The 18,047-nt window shown below is 62.1% G+C and overlaps 1 protein-coding gene across 10 annotated transcripts in view; it reads left to right on the top strand.

The window, feature by feature from the left end:
- Positions 1–18,047, top strand: part of RBFOX3 (RNA binding fox-1 homolog 3) — a 191,045-nt gene that overhangs the window by 154,822 nt on the left and 18,176 nt on the right. For 5 of the 10 annotated variants that reach the window (XM_075110941.1, XM_075110936.1, XM_075110937.1 and 2 more), the window contains one exon: positions 10,538–11,020. The exons of 2 other annotated variants lie outside the window; for them this stretch is intronic. In XM_075110941.1, the coding sequence (XP_074967042.1) occupies positions 10,919–11,020 (102 nt within the window). In that variant the 5' untranslated portion in view covers positions 10,538–10,918. Of the gene's footprint in view, positions 1–1,423; positions 1,758–10,537; positions 11,021–18,047 lie in introns of all 10 variants that reach the window. 3 more of the 10 variants (XM_075110939.1, XM_075110935.1, XM_075110940.1) reach the window with 3 other exon arrangements.

Below are 18,047 nucleotides of genomic sequence, written 5' to 3'. Positions count from 1 at the left end.
TCCCAGGTCTCTGTGCAGCTGGTGCACAACAAGAGCACATCCCACACAGCAGCATGGGGGTCTGGCAGGCTGGGGATCCCTGGGCCGTGGCTGGGGCTTTGTTTGCAGGGTACAGAGAAAGAGGAGAGGGTTTTGATCACCAAGATACAAGAAGGAGTGGGAAGCCCCTCAACCTGGCTGCCTGCAGTGGTGGCTCCTCTGCTTTATCACCCTCTCCTGGTGCTGAATTATTGAGAGTGTTGCTTTCTTTTATTGCTGTGCTGGAAGAGAAATGCCTCAGCCCAGCTCTGCTTTGAATATGATTATGGGGCTGGAGATGTCAGAGCCAGCTGGGCCCCAGAGACCGATCTGCCACCCCTCTCGCTCCTATGCCTTCGCTTATTCTTATTTATTCCCTTGCTCCCACATGTGGTTCAGCGCACACAGTCCCCTCTCTCCTCCGCCGAGCGGTGCCCCAGGAGGATGGGTGATTTAGTGCCTGACAAGCAGCGCTGCCCTGCTGCCGAGCCGCCATGCCCGCGGCACACGCCGGAGGCAGCTGGAAGCTCGCTCCCCACGGGGAAGGGGTATCTCGCCCCGGGAGCCCCACTGCCCCGTGGGTGGAGGAGCCACACTGCTGCTGGGCCGCAGGCAGGGCCAAAGCAGGGCTTGTCCCTGTGGCCCACCCTGTGCCAGCTCTCCCCCCGCCTCCTGTGCGGGATCTTGGCCAGCCCTGCGGCTCTCCCCTGTAGATGAGATCTCTGTCCTGGGGATCTGCTGGGGTGTGATGCTGGGACTTGAGGGACGGTCACTGCGCCAGCGTCAGCGGGGACTTCTGTGTGCCCGTCTCGTGCAGACTGTGGCAGCCACATCCTGGGCTGCAGGGTCCATCCCCATCGCCCCTGCACATGGGGACGGAGGGCTGCTGGCTCTGCCCCTCCGTGGGTCACAGACCAACCGCATCATGCAGAGCAGGTCACACTGGGGCCCCCAAAACAGCCTGTCCTGGCAGGGCCTGCTGGACCCTGGCTGAGCATCCCTGCCCACTGGGAGCAGAGATGAGGAGCGGGTGGCCATGCAAACCACTGCCTGCTGAGGGGGCGCCGGGAGCCAGCTGGCACCTCGCAGGTTAACTGCAAAAGCGGCCGATTCCCTTATTGACAGGGTAGCTTGAAAAATGCTGAGGCAGGACATCGGCTCCTCCGAGTGTCAACGCGGGAGCCCACGCTGCGCCGCAAGCGCACACGCTGCCATTGCTGGCCGCCCCCAACACCTAGCCTGGCCACCGGGCCCTGGACCCCTGCCCGGGCGCTCCAGCTGGGAAGCGGGTTGGCTTCCCCTCACACGCTCGCCCTTCCCTTTGCTTCCCTTTGCTCTTAAAGACGCCAGAGAGGATTTCATTTTTATCCCTCCCTCTCCCATTTTTTTCCCTCGGGTGAATAAGCCCCTGCCCCACCGTGTGCCTGGGGCTGTCCCAGCATCCATCCTCCAGCCCCAGCTCTCCAGCCCGCCCAGCAGCAGCATGTTGGATGCCGGCAGCCGGCTCTGAAGCGTGTGGCGGCCCGCGGCCGCGCTGCGCCGGGGAGGGCGAGCACGCCGGGCACCCGGCCCCGCCGGCCCTTGGCGCTGGAGCTGGACAGCAAGCACCCAAGGGGAGAGAGCCCACCGAGGAGGAGCAGTGCCCAGCGCAGCCGGCATCAGGGAGCAGCCCACCGCCCTCCCACTGATCCTGCAGAGCTCCTCAGCACCCCGCTGCCAGCACGATGATGTATTTTTGGGTAGGTACCACTACCAAGGGGGGGCATCCCCCCCCTCGCCGGGGTTTTGCTTAGGATCGGGGTCATTTCCTGCTGTTGTTGCTTCCCAGATGAGCTGCTGGCCAGGACAGCTTTCCTCCCAGCTGACAGGGGATGGGCAGGGATGCTGAAGGCAGGCTGGCAGTGGCAGAGGTGGGCAGGGCTCCCTGCCTGGGCATTGCAGCCTCATCCCTGCCTGAGGGCAACCCCAGCCCACTGTCCTGCCTCCCCTCTACTCCCTTCGAGCTCTCCTTAGTGCTGGCCACAGGCAGCAGCACCCTTGCCTGCCCAGGGTCGCCAGAGGCTATGGAGGGACACCCTCCCACCCCTGTCCCTTCTCGGCTGCGCAGGGTCAGCAAGCAGCCGGCTCCAGCACGTCTCTGCTGCTGGGTCGTAGAGTGGTAGGCTCCAGAGCCTGCCCCAGGGGCTGTGCTGGGAGGCACGTGGGTCTGCGGTGGCAGCGGGGCATTCAGGTAATGGGTCTGCAGGGAGCAGCAGCCAGCCTCTCTCACCTGGGGGTCTGTCCCCGGCTGGTGCCCACCCAGAATCTGGAGGCCGCTCGTGGGGTAGCCCCCGCACTTGTATCCCAAGCTTGAAGTTGGTGGCCAAGGCTGCTGTGATCCCTGTGGGTCCCTCTGCGGCTGCAGCACTGCAGTCCCTGTTTGGGTGGTTTGGAGTCCATGGGGCTGCACAGTTCAGTGTGGTTAGTCCCCACTGAGCCCAGAGCCGGGGGACACAGGCAGGTGGGAGGGCTGGGCTCTGCAAGGGCTCAGGCTCTCCATGTACAAGCAGAGCTGTTGAACCATCCAGGGAGGTGGCTGGTGGTAGACCAGCTGAGACACACCACCGCCACAGCCATCCCAACGGCTTTGACCAAGGTTAGGGAGGAGGGGGACGTGATGGGGTCTGTCCAGACACTTAGCAGTGGCTGGGGACAAGATGCGGAACGCAGATGCAACCTCGTCTCCTGGTGCAGCTGGGACAGTGAGCAGAGGGGAAGGGGACAGAAGCCAGCAGCGTCTTGTGGGGCTGCACCTCCCCAAAGGTGCAGGAGCTGGGCTAAGTGTCAGGCTCTGCGCCATTCTGAGGGGCTCCCTGTGGCGTTCCAGCCCACAAACTGGGGCTTAAGCCAGTGGCACCAGCTCCTTCCACCCCCTCCCTCCTGCTCCCACTCCCCTGGAGCTGGCTGAGCTGGCAGGGGGCCGCAGCAGTGCTTGGGGGATTACATGCTCTAGGGAGCTGCACTCCCCTGGATTTCAGAGCAAGGAGCTGAGCGGACAGAGCCGGTGAAGAGGGATATGGGGAAAGGAGCTTACGGGGTGGAGGAGGATAACGCGAATTCATTGTTTCTCAGGGAAGCAGCTTTCAGGCGTAAGGTGCTTTGTCATGAGAGATCTCTGTGCAGCTGCCGATCCCTGCTGGTCAGGAGCCCATTGGGGCTAGCAGAGCCTTCTCCTGCATTAATTCTGCCCAGGGACTTAATGAGCCGCTGTGGCTGTGAAAGCAAACTGCTCTGGAGTTTCCGCTTGCGGCTCCATAGGTGCCGCATGGCTTCGCAGAGCTCCAGCTGGTGCAGGGCATGGGGCAGCGGTGCTGAGGTGCCTATCCCAGTGGGAGCTCCTAGCACAGCTCCCCACAATGTATTTGCTGCCTGGAGCAGTGGGCAACGCAGTGGTGCTCGAGGGTCTCCCTTCCCCGTCCCTTGCAGTGCATGTAGGCAGCAAGCCCGGGACAGCCGCGTCTCGGCATCGCGTGGGGCACAGCAGCATCCCTAGCCCTGCTGGGAGAGAGGCCAGGCAAGGTCTTTGCTCCTGGCAGAGTGGCTGAGCATCATTTCTTGGCATCGCAGGCATCTCTCCGTCGCGAGAAAGCGGCGGGGTTTGGTTTCCCTGCGTGGTGGGAGCGTGGCCGCCGTCAGGAGCGCTGCGGGGAGCGCTGCGGTGGCGGGCAGCAGCGGGTGGCTCAGTAATCGACACCGCAACAGGCTGAGATGCCAAAGCAAAATGTCTTCAAATTAGCAGTAATTGCAGGCGAAATAAAGAGCATGTGGGGCGAGTGGAAGGAGGGTTCTATAAATATTATGATTTTTAAAGTTTGCCCTGGAGTCCTAGAGCCTGTTTAAGCGCTAATATCCTGTCTGTGCATTTAAAAAGCCTTATAATGAGGATTGAGTGTCTGTTTCCAGAGCACCTCCTGCCTGACGCTCCCCCTTTGCCCACATCACCTGTCTGCCCCTCCTGGCTGGTGGCATCCCAGCCTGGGCTGCCCGTGTCCAGCACCAACAGTGCCACACACACCCTGCTCTCGCCACTGCTCAGGGGCATGCTAACACCTCCAGGCGGCCTCGACCGTCCCATCCTGCCCCTTGCACTGGTACCCCACGGGCTGTTGCCAAAGCCCCCCTGCTGCAACCTGCAAGCCCAGTGTGCAGCGTTGCACCAGCTTGGAGGGGGTTGCGTTTACTTGGGAAACCCTCATCGGGCAGCAGGGCTGATCTCAGGAAAGGGGGGGTTCTGGGAATGCAGTGTTTCAGGTCCCTGGGTCTGCAGTTGCTCATTCCTCACATTGTCCTCCCTCATTCCTGCGTCACCCTCCAGCCCACACCGGGCCCTGCGGTGGCGGTGGCTCTGGCCGCACCAGTGCGGGGCACTCTGCTGAGTGCGGTGCGGCCATTTTACCTGCTGCGGCCCTGCTGGCGCTGCCCACCCACCCCACGAGCTTGAGGTGCTCGGCAGCATCTGTTCCGCCACAGTTCTGCTGCCTGCACGTTAATTCTCATTAAATCTAGGGAGCCTAATTGCCATTTCATGTAAATATTTTGTCAAGTGAAAGGGCTCTAGGAAGGGCTGTGCTGACTGAAGGCGAGAAGCCAGGCTCTCTTGCTGCTGCAGTGACAAGCTCCTGCTTGTCCTGCCCAACCACAGGTGTAAACTGTGTCCCTGCAGTAGCTGCCACATGTCCCGCAGTGAGCCCAGAGCTCGGACGTGGCTGGCTGCTGGCAGGTGCCTGTGCACCGTTTGCTCGTGCCGGATTATGGGGGGACACCAGCTTCCCTGCTCATGCATCTTGTGATACGGCTGCAACCCAGACACTGTTCTGTGGAGAGCACCAAGGGTCCTGACTCTTCTTGTGTTGGTTGAAGGGCAGAGGAGGGATGGCACAAGGGCCAGCAGGACGTCCCCCATGCTGGCCCCGCTGCTCTCCTGCTCTGCACAGCACTGGCAGCTCTGGCCGGACTTGAAGCATCTCCAGGCCCCAGTCCCATCCCCCGCCCCGCAGCAGGCGAGGAAAGTTTCAGCGAGGTGGTGTTTTTCTCTAGAACCCATTAAATTTTCATGTGCTTCCTCTGCATTTCTGCTCCCCTCCCGGCTGCTACAGCTGCTGTCCCAGATACTTGCCGTGTGTTGGTCATGGTCCCCTCCTCACCTGGTGAGGTCATACCCGGTTGCTGGTGACATCACTGCCCTAGTCTGGGATCTGTGACCTCATGGCCGCTGTGGCAAGCAGGGAGGCAGAGACAGGATCTGGGTCAGCAGCAGCAAGGGTGCTGGGAAGGCACAGAGGGGAGGTTTTCTGTAGTCTTCAGCTTCTTTGGAAGTTCAGACTGGGGGGGCTCCAGTGACCCCCCGAGCTATCAGAGCGATAGCTCTGATAGAGATAGAGAAGATAGAGATAGAGAAGGAGGAGGCTCAGCCAGGTGTCCCCAAGGAGCCGGGGCATCCTCCCCACATCCCACCCGCACTCCCTAAGGGTCCCTGTGCCCTGGCAGGACTGGTCCATAACAGACATAGTGGGTTTCAGTATGCCTGCGGTTAGATTAAACCACATCTGTCTTTTAGAGATGGAGCAAGAAACCAAGAATCTATAGGTGGCTGCATGGCTGTCTCCAGAGATGGGGGAGCGTGAGGGGATTCAGGGCAGCACGTGGCGCTGGGATGGTGTGAGCTGAGCTGGCTGGGCTGGGAGCTGTGGTGCAGCTGGGGCTGGCAATGCCGGCAGCAGGAGGATGCGCTTTGGTTTGTGCTGTTGCCGGTGCTGGGTGCTCTGTGCCAGCAGGTCCTGTGGTCAGGGGACCCCTGCCTGGGAGCATGTGCAGCCCCAAAGGCCCTCAACTCCTCCCACACTTCTTGGTGCCCATCACACTCTGGGAGAGGCATCCCTGTCCCAATCCAGTCCCAGTAAATCCTGATGCTGCTCCTGCACAGAGGGTCTGGGAAAACCCCAGGGGTAGCTCGGGCAGAGGGAGCAGCAGCACAGCGATGGCATGGAGGTGCTGGGTTGGTGGGCAGGGACCTCTCTGCGGTGGGGCAGAGCCCACTGGCACATGGTGCTCTCGCCTGTCACCTCTGTGGGTCTCTTCTCGCTGTCCTGGTCTGCGCCAAGTGTTGGGTTACTCTCTGCAGCCGAGCCAACAGGGCACACGGGACCTTCCCCTTGCTTCACAGCAGCTCAGATCCGTCAGCGCCTTCATCTAATCGCTTTATGTCTGACTAACTACTAATGAGCTTTTAATTAATGAATGCCATGGCTTGGGGGCATTCTGGAGTGGGTGGGAGGAAAGGACTAGACGGGTGCCCCGCTGCCTGGGTGCTGCAGGGCCACTGGTGCTGCACTTGCAGGCTGACCCTGTGGAGGCTGGGAGCGCCTGATCTTGCTGGTCCTCGCAGTGGCAGCTGTGCCTCGGCCTGACCCTCAGCCCCCCTTGGCAGCCCTCCTGAGTGGCAGCATCCAGGCTCGCGCCCCAGCTTTGCACTGCAGGAGCATGCTGAGGGGAGCCACAGGGGTCCCGTTAAACACTGGACACTTGCTGCCCACCCATGGTTGTGCGTTGTGTCCCTTTGGTGCATCCCTGGCAGGTCCGTGGGCCGCGGTGTCGTCCCTCTCCGCTGGGAGAGGGTGCGGATGGTGTCCTGGTGAGGACTGCAGCGCTGGGGTCTGGGATTTCCCATTGTATGCGGCGCAGGGGTGTGCTGTGGGGCTGGACATGGCGTTTGGGGCAGGCCTTAGGGGGCAGCAGGTCTGACGTGTGCTCAGGGGCTTGGTGCAACGTGTATGAGGGCCCCTCGGCACCTGGATGTGTGGGACGTGCTGCAGCCACACTGCACCGCCGGTCTGCCCAGCACCGCGTGCTCAGGCAGGCTCTGGGGCAGAGCCCTGGCCTGGGCTCCAGGCAGACCTCGGAGCCCTCGTTTCTGTCAGATGCAGTTTCCAAACGGCGGAGGCGAGTGTGCCTTGGAGGGGAGCTGACTGCCTGGAGGTTCTGGCATCTCCCTGGGAGCAGGAGCCAGCAGCGCTGCACTGGCCGCCTCGGGCACCTCCCGGCGGGTCTCTGCCACCGGGCCAGCTCCCGACCATGCATGGCCAGTAGATCCCGGCTGCCTGGGAGCACGTTCCCTCGGTGGTTTGGGGGGCGCACGCCCATCAGCTCTCCCAGCACAGGCTCTGCCCCTCAGCTCCGGCACTTTGCTGGGCTCTGGACCAGCGGACAAGGCCACTCCTGTCCTGGTGCTGTGTTGTTCTCCCTCTTCCAGAAAACAAAACCAAGGAGCCCTCCAGGGTTCATTTAAAATAAATAAAAAATGAAAATAGTGCTGATTTGAAGGAAAGCCAGCCCCATCCTGTGCATGGGAGCGCATCGCCAACCCATCCCCGAAGGGCAGAGAGAAAGATGTGCTTAGAACTGCAGCCCTGTGCAACTTCTGGCTTTGATCGTATATCTTACATGTGCCCTTTGCTTTCCCTCGTCTGATATTTATTAGGTTTAATTTTACTGGGACGCGGCTGTAAGTGAGACAGATGGAACGGGGTCTGTGCGCCTGGTGAACACATCTTAATTAAACAGATAAATAAACTTTCATTCCAGGAGACTTCAGTTTTGGAGGGGCTCCTCTGGGGCTGCAGCTCCACGGGGCTGGGAAGCCCTGGCTGGGGCTCCTCAGTGCCATCGGTTGGGGCTGCAGCATGGCGTCACCACCAGGGTGGCTGGGAGCAGCAGGGCGAGGGAAATCAGCTGTTGGTGGCTGGGGACGTGTTCCCCACCCTGGACCCAGCCGGTGAGTTGGCACAGCCCAGCTGTGCCCGTGTTCCACAGGGGCTCGCTGCTGCTGTGGGGGCATCTCTGCAGCCAGCCAGATGTTGGTGATGGCTGGAGGAGGGAGAGAGGAGTCTCGAACGCTCCTCAGCTACCAGAGCTGTGCCCAGTTCCCCCACTGCCAAGGTATTTATCCTGGGGAAACATGGCCAGTTCCTGCTGCTGATGGCGGTGCAGAGGGTCTGCACCAGCGGAGTCGGTGCCAGGGTATCTGCCCAGCACGTCGCTCCATGCGCTCTCCCTGCAGGAGACCAGCATCTCTCCTTGCCCCGCGATGGGAGCCAGCCCGGACCTCCCCATGACGCAGGCTGCTGGCTCGGGGCAGTGCCAGGACTTGTGGCGCTGCCACCAGCCAGGAGCACCTTTGAGTCACCCTGCCCGGAGCCAGGCTCCGGCGCGGGGGAGGATGGGCAGATTACCTCATCCTGGAGCTGGCTCCTGGCTCACGTGGTTTGCTTGGTTGGGCACCGCAAGCCCAGAGCACTGGGACATGCCCTTCCCTTTTCACCTCTGCCTGAGAGCAGTGCAGGAGCTGTGGTGGAGCCCAGATCATCCCAGGGCCTTTGGAGTTGCACGTCACCTTGCCCAGGTCGTCCCTCACCCCACACCAGCATGGTGTGCTGTGCTTGGGTGCATGTGGGTGCCTGGTGGGATCCCTCTCCCCACAGCTGCCTGAGGGGCTCTGGGAGGACGTGCTTGTCCCCCAGCCCTTGCAAAGCTGCCCCATGTCCTGCTCTCGGAGCACGTGGGAGGGCGCAGCACCAGGGCCACAGGAGTCCCTGGGAGCATGGGGTCTGAGCATAGAGGTGTGCAGGATGGGATGCTGCATCAGGTTCCTCATGGTCATTTGGGAGCTGGAGGGTGAGCAGTTGTGGTGGGACATGGGCGCTCGCTGCAGCCTGCACTCCTCATGGGCAGTGGCAGCCGGAGGATGCTGTTGGTAGCAGATGTTGCTGCCAAACTCCTTTCGGCTCTTAGTACCATGGAGTGGTGGTGATGAGAAACCCTCTCCCTGGCCTGTCATCCCCTCCCCAGTTTGGCACCTTGCGGTCCCTTTGGTGCATGGTCACCCCAGCAGCAGGACCCCGTGAGGGGGCTGGCACCCCCTTAGCCCCGGCTTCTACTTCTTCAGATGGCTTTTCCCAAAGCTATTTGTTTCCACCAGGTTTGTCCAGTGGCTCCGGGCCTGCCGTGCCACACGCCGCTGCTGTCGAATATCTGCAGCAGAAATGGGAACCGCTGCGAGTGTACCAGGACACTGCAGCATGTCGCTATGTCTGGGGATACTGTGGAAAATCCCAGCCTCCAAACAGGGCTGTTCGTGTGCTGGAGGCTCCGGCGGAGACGGAGCATCAGCAGCTGCTGGCACAGACCTGCCTTTGTGCATCACATTTGGCCAAGATGGAAACTGAACTGAGCCCAGGTTTCATTTCCCACATACCCAAGCACAACGCCATCCCGGCAGCTTTGTCGCTGGCCACGGCTCTGAAGTCGGGCGCGATGCAGCTCCGGCGGCGTGGGGCACTGGGGGCAGGGACCCCCGAGACAGTGTTGAGCTCTGCGACACCCAAGGGTGCCGGGGGCTGCCATGGTGTTGAGACGGGAGGAGGTGTGAGGTGGGACAGGAGACCCAAATGAGCACATGTGTGTGCCCCGGCTGTCGCTCACGGGCACCGAGGGATGTAGGCTATTGCCATGGCAGCTGTGACAGAGGTGTGCGTGGTGGTGATGCGTCAGGGCTGCTGGCAGCACCAGCAGGCCAGTCTGAAATGCCAAAAAGCCTCTCAAGCTGTGCCAGGGCCAGCACCCTGCCCATTGCTGGCGAGAGGTGCTCAGAGCAAGGGGTCCCCATGGCTCCAGGGAGCATAGGGAAGCCAGCACCAGCAGGCAGGGCTCTTCTGCATCACCTCGGGCTGCCAGACTCCCCCCAGCCCTCCTTGCAGGCGGGGGGGCTCACAGGCTGCCAGGAGCAGGCCCTGCCTGGGGCTCACACACCTTTGCGCTTGGCGGGGCCAAGCCACCAGTGCCCAGGGAGCACGGGCAGTGCCGAGGCTGCGGCCGCAGCTCCTCTCGCAGGGAAGGCCGGCGGGCTGCCAGCCCTGCCCGCCGTGGCGCAAGCCCGTGGCAGCACAGTGCGTGGCTGCTGTGGCTGTGCGTGCTGCGGGGCTGCAGGCGTGAGCAGGTATGTGCCTCTCCGGGGAGGCGGAGCTGGGTCTGCTGCATGGCTCCCTGCCCGTCCCTGCCAGCGCGGCTGTCCCTGTCTGCGTGTGTGTCTCCCGAGGAGAGCGTGGTGCGTGTGCACGTGTCCGGCTGTGTGTGCGTGGGGGAGTCCCGCAGCTGCCCGGCGTGGCGGCGAGGCTCTGCCATAGCGGGGGCTGCACGGCTGGAAGTGCCGGCTGCTCAGCACGGCTTCCCGGGGTGCCCGTGTTGCATCACCAAAACTCCCGGTAAGACCCTTCTTCCCTTGGGAGCCGGCGCCGGGAAGGGAGATGGTTCTGCCTGCTCAGCCCCATCCTGCCCACCTGCTTCCCTGGCGCGGCAGCGCGTGGCTGGGGGCTGCGACGGGGCTGCCCGGGCGGCGGGGAAGCCATCTGCGAGCGGCGGCGGCGGAGGGGTTAAGTGCGGGATCAGCTGTTCTCATGTCATTACGGATTCTCTTCATTTTATACAGAGCTCTGTTTGATGTCTGAATGCACAGGGGACTCCCCCTCCTCCTCCAACTCCCACCCCTTTTATTTCGCTCCCTCGCCCTCTCTCCCTTCCTCCTCCCCTTCCTTTCTCTCTCCCCGCTCCCGCTCTGGCTCACACACACCCTTTGCAGACCGTGCGCTCAGTGCCAGTGTCTAATGGCACCGAAGTGAACAGGCGAGCGCTGCTCCCGGGGCGCGCGGCGCAGCCGGCCTGCCGCAGATGAATCCCTCCTAACTAGCGCCGAGGGGTCGGGAGGGACGGCCGAGGAGGGGAGAGCCCGAGGGGCGAGCCGGGAAGACGAGGATAGCGGTGTGCGGAAGAGGACAGACCCGCGAGCAGCTTCACGGCTACCTGTCGACACATGCTGTGCTCCATGGCTAACTCGGGCTGCCTCCTTGTCTCCAACTCAGGCATGCTTCCTCACTCTCTCCCCTGTCCTCCAGCCTTCCTCTACCTCCAACAGGTAAGTCACCCTCTCCGGGGGATTTTTTTGCTTTCTGGTTCACACGTGTTTCTGGCTGGTTCCCTCTCGGCAGAGGGTCAGAACTTAACTGCTTCCTTCCCGGCCACGGGGCCTCTCCAGCACCAGCCCCGTGGCACCGGCGAGTTGTGTTGCAGTGGTGGCTCGTGCTCCTTGGCCACAATTCCTTTGGGGTTTCTGTAGTTTCTCTGCTGAGGCGGCTGGGAGCGCGACTGGGGCTGGAGAGTGGGCTGAGACGCGGGCAGTGCGGCAGGCAGAGTCGCCAGCGCGGGTCCAGTGCTTTCCCTGCCTCAGCGCTGCTGCTGCTCGGCAGAGGCGAGGGGCGATGATGGATGCTCAGATAAAGGAATGAGGCTCCTGTGTGGCCTGAGCAGCCTCCAGGGAGAAGGGAAGGTGATGAGCTTGTGCATGCACACGTGTGTGCATGTATGTGCGTGTGTGCGTGTGCCATCACGTCGTGCGTGTCTGCAGCTGGGCCATGGGGTTGAGCGTGCATGGGTTTGTCTTGCTGTAGATGGGAAGGTGCTGCAGAGGGACCTGGGGGGGCCAGTGGGTCCAGGCAAGCCTCAGGATCGGGCAGCCTGGCCAGAGGGTACCTGGGCCATCAGTTTGGTCCTTAAATCATGCCCAGTGCAAGCTGTCCCACGGGGCTGCCCTCAGGTCCCGCGCTGGACCCAGCACGCCGGGTTTCCGGGCTTGTTGTCCCAGGGGAAGCACAGCTCAGGAGAGGCTGCGTTTTCTTCAAAAGCCTCTTCGCTGCGTCGGAAATCCTGTCTCCCAGCCAGGCAAACTGCTCCATTTGTGCTTTCAGGAGTTTAAAAATTCATAGCATCCTCACCGCGCTCGGTGTGGCCTGCGTGGCTCACCTGGCAGCCGAGGACAGGCAGCACGGTCACGGACACAAACCCTCCCACCCCAGCAGGGAAAGGCTGGGAGCGTTTCGGTTCTTCCGGATGTCTGTAGCCTGTGTCCGAGTGGGTTTGCGGCCGGAGCATGGTCGTGCTGGCAGTGGGGACAGTGAGGCCCAGGGTTGCTCCATCTGGTGTGTTGGAGATGGGGCTGGCAAAGCTGGTGCTGCCGCTGGTTATACAAGTGCAGCGGTGGCCACGGGGTGCGCATGGGGCCGGGGCTCACGCGGGGGCTGCTGCAGAGGCTGGCCAAGATGGGTGCGTGATTTATTGCGTCCTCCTGCAGGCAGAGGCTGGGGAGAGCTGGGGCTGGGCTGGATTTTGGTCTCAGCTTCCCCAGGCTGCGCTGAGGTCCCCGCGGCTGCTGCTCGGCTGCCCAGGCACATCTGATACCGAGCAGAAACCGTTCCTGGGCCCCCACCCGTCCCCGGGGAGGTTTCTGTCCCTCTGAAGGGAACGCATGGATGCTTTGAACCAGCAGTCAGCATGGGGCCCGGAGCCTCTGTTGGGAGTGGGTGGCAGCATGGGAGATTTCCCTCTCCAGCCAGGATCCCCTCGTCCCCTGGCTGTCATGAGGGGCTCGGCTGTGTTGCTCGCCCTGCGGAGCTCTCTGGCACGGACCAGCTGTGCTGCCTGCCGGCAACCAGGGCTGCGGCTGGAGGCAGCAGGGGCCGGCAGTGTTGCGGGCAGGCGTGGGCTGCCTGCTGCCGGTGCCCAGCTGGGCCATGCACAAGTGGAGGTCGGGGTCCCTGGGAAGGAGAAGCTTTTCCACAATGCGCGTCTCTCCGCACCCAACAGCTCCTGGTTCCCCCATCGCCCTGTTTGTTTTAATTTGGCCATCGTGTTTAGCGGCTCTTCCTCCCCGCTCTCCCAGAAGCCTCCTGCTCCTTGGCAGCAGGTCTGGACTCACGAGGTGGGAAGGAGGGTTTTATTAAGAGATTTGGAGTTGGATTTTCAGCCAGCTAATGAGCGCAATGGAGGCCAAAATCTCTGTCCCCTTCCTGGGGCTTGTCCCTTGCTGAGGTTCTGTGCCCAGCACTTGGGGACAGGGTGTTCCTGGTATGTGTCGCAACAAGGCATCAGGCAGAGGGACGTCACTGGCTGCTGCCAGGCTCCTCATCCTGCCTGGCTGAGCAACGGGCCTGCCTGGTGCCTGGTGTTTTAGCCCTGAGGTCACTCTGGATTTTGGACTCGCACACCTTCAGCATGCCTGTGCTAGAGGTGTGTGCAGGGAGCAATGCTGCTTCTGCCCGTGGCTGCGTGCCTGGTGCGGAGCTTGCCTCTGGCCAGCCAGCTCAGCTCACCTGTGTGTGGCCAGAGACGCCTGGAGGGGTTTAACTGACTTTTCCCCAAGGGTGTTGTGATGTGGGGTCTGTGGGGGGCTTGGTTTAGATCCCCTAGGTTATGGTTCCCCGTCCAGAGTGCGTGTGTATGTAGGGAGGCAGATGTCTGTGTGTCCGGGGTGGGCACATATGCAAGGATGGTGCCTGAGCCCCGCAGCTGCAGGGGCCCATGCTGGTCACCGGCTCCTCCCACGCCAGGACACAGCTGGCTGGGCTGGGCTGGGCTGGCTGGGGGGCTAAGAGATGGGGGGCCACAGGGTCTGTGCGCAGTAACTGGTCCTATCCCCTTCAGGCATGTGCCTTCCCCACAAGGAGTTTGTTGGCGTTTGCTGTATTTGTTCCCAAGGAGGCCGCTTGTGTTTGTAGCTCCCCAGCCCCAGAATTTTCAACAGTGCTGGTATTTGAAGGAATGACCAAGAAATGAAGTTGTCTGCAAAACTTCAATTAGCCCAGCGCCAGGGTAAATCCAACTGCCAACAGGCTCTGGCAGTGCAAATGGCTCGTCCAAGTGGCTGCGGGCACCTTGCAGCTTGCTCAGCTCAGCTTCCCCTGCGTAGCTGCGCGGCCGCCCCAGTCCTAGCTGCAGGAGCTGTGGTTCATGGCACTCGCGTGGTGCGACTGTGCTGCATGCAGGAATTGCCCCCCACCCTGCCACGCTCCAGCACTGGGGCAGGAGTGGGGGACCAGGAGGGGAGGGGGCTGCAGGCGGGTGGTGGGAGGGTGGGTGCACACCCATGGCAGAGCATCCCCCACTGGTGGGTCAGGCGGGAGCACCATGTCCTTCGGTGGAGCTTGGCAGTAACATGTAGCTCTTGCTCAGCAAGGCCCTGGGTGCAGAGGGAGACTTTGGTGACTGTGTTTCCTTAACAGAAGAATCAGTTACTACTTAGAAAGTGTCACCATTATAATTATAAGTGAGCAGCTAATCACTCCAGGATGAGGCATGGTGCTGACCAGGAACAGACCTGGGGCTCTGAGGCTCAGCATCGGTGCTGGAGCACAGTGCAGGCCTGGTCACAGGCAGTGATGTGTGTGTGGGGCTGGATGTGAGCACAGGTTGATGTACAGGTGGGCTGAAACCTGCCGCAGAGCTGCCCCTGAGGTGCCACGTACCAGGGGCATCCCCAGTGCCCGCAGTCGCACCACACTGCCCAGCCTGCAGCGCAGGAGGCTCAGCTGAGCAGCACCTGGCCCGCTGGGAAACAGCCTCTGCAAAAGGCTGCTTGGAAAATTCCTTTCTAAAAGGGCTGCTGCCAAGTTTAGCATATTATATTTTTAGGGAGCAAGTCTATTCCGAGCAATATTGTAGCGTGTTGCAGCAGCGGGTTCGTTTCAAACCTGGTTTCTCCCCTTGCTTGCATGTCACACGGATGCGAGACCCGGCACGGCGGCTCCCGGCTCCGGCCGAGCGCCTGCACTGCAGCGGCTGCCTCGCTTGCACGGCAGAGGACAGGCTTTAAAGCCGCAAAAAACATGTTTTCCTTTTTTTAATATATTGAAAACACTGACATTAATTTTAGCATTGCAAAGCTGGTTTTCCCACAATAGCTGTAATTTAGGCCTACACTGCCTGGCGATGCTCTTTTTATAGGTATATTCCTATTTTAGTACTACAGTGATGGGTGAATGAGTAGATTAAATTAGATTTAGTATCTATCATTCTTTAAAGCATTACAGTCAGTCGGTGGAGGGGTATGGTTTAACAAAGAAGAAAGGCTAATTAGGGGAGCAGGCACAGGCTGCCCACACCAGCTCCCACTGCCCTCGTCCCCTTCCTGCCCCCGGCCTGCAGCCACCCTTCCTCAGGGCCCAGTGTCCAAATAGGAAAATGCATTTGAAACCAGATTTTCCTGCACAGCCCCAGGGCTGGGAAAGCTCTGGGGTTTGGAGCCGGGACTGGATGGGATGCCAAGTGCTGGGTGCCGGAGCCGAGCACCCTGGGCTCCTCGCTCCTTCGGGGATCTGCAGAGTCATGGCGGTGACTTGTCTCCCCAGCCGCTCTCCCCACAGGGTGAGCGCTGCCACCAGCTCCTGCCCGGGTCCTGCTGCCGACCCCAGACAGGACGCCTGCGCGTGGGTGCATTGTGTCTGCCGCGCCGGAGGGACCTTGGCAGCCAGCGGGGCCCTGCCGGCACCAACGCCAGCGTGAGCGCGGTGGCTCTGCAGGCAGCTGGAGCAATGCTGCCCCATTCCTAGGGCTTGAGTCTGTGAAACGACAGGATTCAGTGGTGGAGCTGGCGAGCAGCGGGGGCACCGAGGGGCACAGTGGCCTTTCCAGAAAGCGCATTGGTATTGGCAAGTAGGCATGCTGGGCGTGCATAGTGCTGGGCTGCTGGGAGGGTGCAGGGAGGCTTGGGAAGGCAGTAGCGTCAGGGGAATTCTAGGAAAGATGCCTTGGCACAGGAGGGTACCAAACATCCAAGGAAGGAGCTGGATCTTCCCAGTGCTGGGACACCCAGGCTGTGGCAGTGGGGCAGAGGAGACTCCAAGTCTGTGGAAAGCCATGCCTTCGGTATTCCTGTGAGGGCCACGGCAGCCAGGCCAGCCTGGCCTCATCCTCGGGCAGTGGCGTATGGAGGGGCAGGAGCCAGGCTGAGCAGGGAATGCATAAATGGCAGCACCCAGCAAGAGCCCAGGGGTGCAGGTCAAGCATGGACACAAACCCCCAGTGCAGGGGACACACGGGCACCTGTGTTGGACAGGGCTTCGAGGCAGTGCCTGCACATCCCTGCTTGTACCAGGGCCTCAGCGCACTGAAGCTGCTCGCTGCAGCAACGGCTATCGCCTGGTGAGCCCCGCCGTGCTGGTGTGAGCCTGCCAGCCTGTGACCAGGGGACTCTGCAATCCTGGCCATGCTGTGACTGCCAGCTCGGTGAAATGCCACTGCCGTCAAGCAGGCTCAGAGAGCCGGGCTGCCCGCAGGGCTTCACCCCTCTGCTGCCTGCAGGCAAGCGTGGCGGTACCACGGGCAGCCCTAGCAGGGCTTTAACCTGCGCCACCTACCTCAGCGTTCATCCAGCCAGCTGGGAGCAGATGTCCTCCCTCGCTCCCTGGGGCGAGGGCCGCAGCAGCGGTGGCACTGCTGGCACTGCAGCCCAGCCGGCAGCTCGGGGAGCCGCTCCCCCTGACCTAAGCTTGGTGGGCTGCAGGCTCGGGGAGGTGCTGGCCTGGGCACAAGGTCTGGCCAGGGAGGGACAAAAGGCAACATCCCAGCAGGTGACAGGGTTTGTGGTGGCCACCACAGAACAGGCATCCCCCAGGGCTGCAGGCATTGCCTGCAGGGGGGTCAGGCGCGTTCCCAAACCCCCTACAAGTTCTGCTGTCCCCATATGATGTCCTCCTGCCTGGGTTCTCATTTTGCCCGACTGGCACCTTCCCGAGCATCCAGCCGGCTCCGGTGGTCGGGCAGCCATGGTGTCCCCCGGGGTGGAGCCCCCACCCCAGCGGCCTTGGTGTCCTGCCTGCACTGCACAGATCTTACAGATGGGGTTTGCACAGCATCAGCAGGATTCGCTCCAGCCCCTGTGTGAGCAGCACTGCTGAGATGTGGTCCCTGGCAGCAGTAGCCTATTAAACAGAGTGAGACGAGCGCTGGAAGGAGACCCAGTAAGAGGAGGCAGTTTGCGGGGATGGTGCCAGGAGCAGCACTCGGGCAGCCTCCGCCTCTGTGCTGGTGCTGCCAGGGTTTCAGTGCGCGGGACAGGCCGGTGCTGCCAGGGAAGGCAGGCGGTTTGGGGGCGTGTTGGGCTCAGTGCCTGTGGAGCCAGGTCCCACTCCCACCCTCGGGGATCTCAGCCATTTCCCATCCATCAAAGAGCAAGGGGGCTGCTGTGCCCTGGTCCCCAGAGGGCTCCGGCCAGCATGAAATGGGTGCTGGGCCAGGGTGGCCTTGTGCCCACCAGGTGCCCGAGGCCAGCACCCAGGTGTGGTGGCTGGTGTGCGCAGCAGGGCCGAGCTGGTGATGGGGCTTGCTGCGGGATGTAGGGGTGGGGGCAGCCAGCGTGCCTGGCAGTGGCCCCATGGCAGGGGCATGAGGCAGGTCTGGCTGCTCCCGCTCCCCCTTGCTGGAGCACCGGGCTTGCAGCACTTTGTCATGATTTTCCCCCTGTCTCTGAGCAGCAATCCCTCACTGCTTGCATTACCTGAGTAGAAAATGACACATAAGCTGACATGATTGCCATGGCTCCCAGCACCCCACGGCAGCTCTTTCCCGGCAGCACGGGAGGGCAAGGCAGGGCGGGTGGCACGCGGTCTGGCCCCTGGCTCCTCAGCCTGTGCTCCCCCTTGCTGTCGCGTCCCCCTCCATCTGAGCTGCGGCAGAGCCAGGGAGAGGAGGGGACCAGCGGTGCCGAGGTGGCACGTCAGCGAAGCTGAGCAGCAGAGCACGGTGCCTGGCTGCCTGTGTGGCCCACCCTGCCCTGGCCACTCATCTCCCCCTCTGCTCCATGCCAGGGACTGTGCTGTTCCCCTGCATCCCTGTGGCCTCCTGCAGCTCTCTGCAGGGCTTGGTGGGGAGCCCCCAGCAGTGCATACTCACCCTGTCTGTTGGCACCCCTTCAGCAGCTTTGGGTGTTTACCAGCAGATTCCTGTCCCTGTCCTTTCTCCCAGGCTGGCAAGGGACGTGGCTGAGGACATGCTGCGCTGGCGGGGCCAGAGCTCGAATCTCAGGGTCCAGGCTGCAAGCCTGGGCTGTGCTGGCTGCATCCCCACTCCGGCTGCCCAGCAGGATGCACGGGTACCGGGTGTGCAGCCAGCTT

The sequence above is a fragment of the Phalacrocorax aristotelis genome, chromosome 16, assembly GCF_949628215.1.
Source record: "Phalacrocorax aristotelis chromosome 16, bGulAri2.1, whole genome shotgun sequence".
In the NCBI taxonomy this organism is placed as follows: domain Eukaryota; kingdom Metazoa; phylum Chordata; class Aves; order Suliformes; family Phalacrocoracidae; genus Phalacrocorax; species Phalacrocorax aristotelis.
This window is presented reverse-complemented; position numbering and strand designations above follow the sequence as displayed.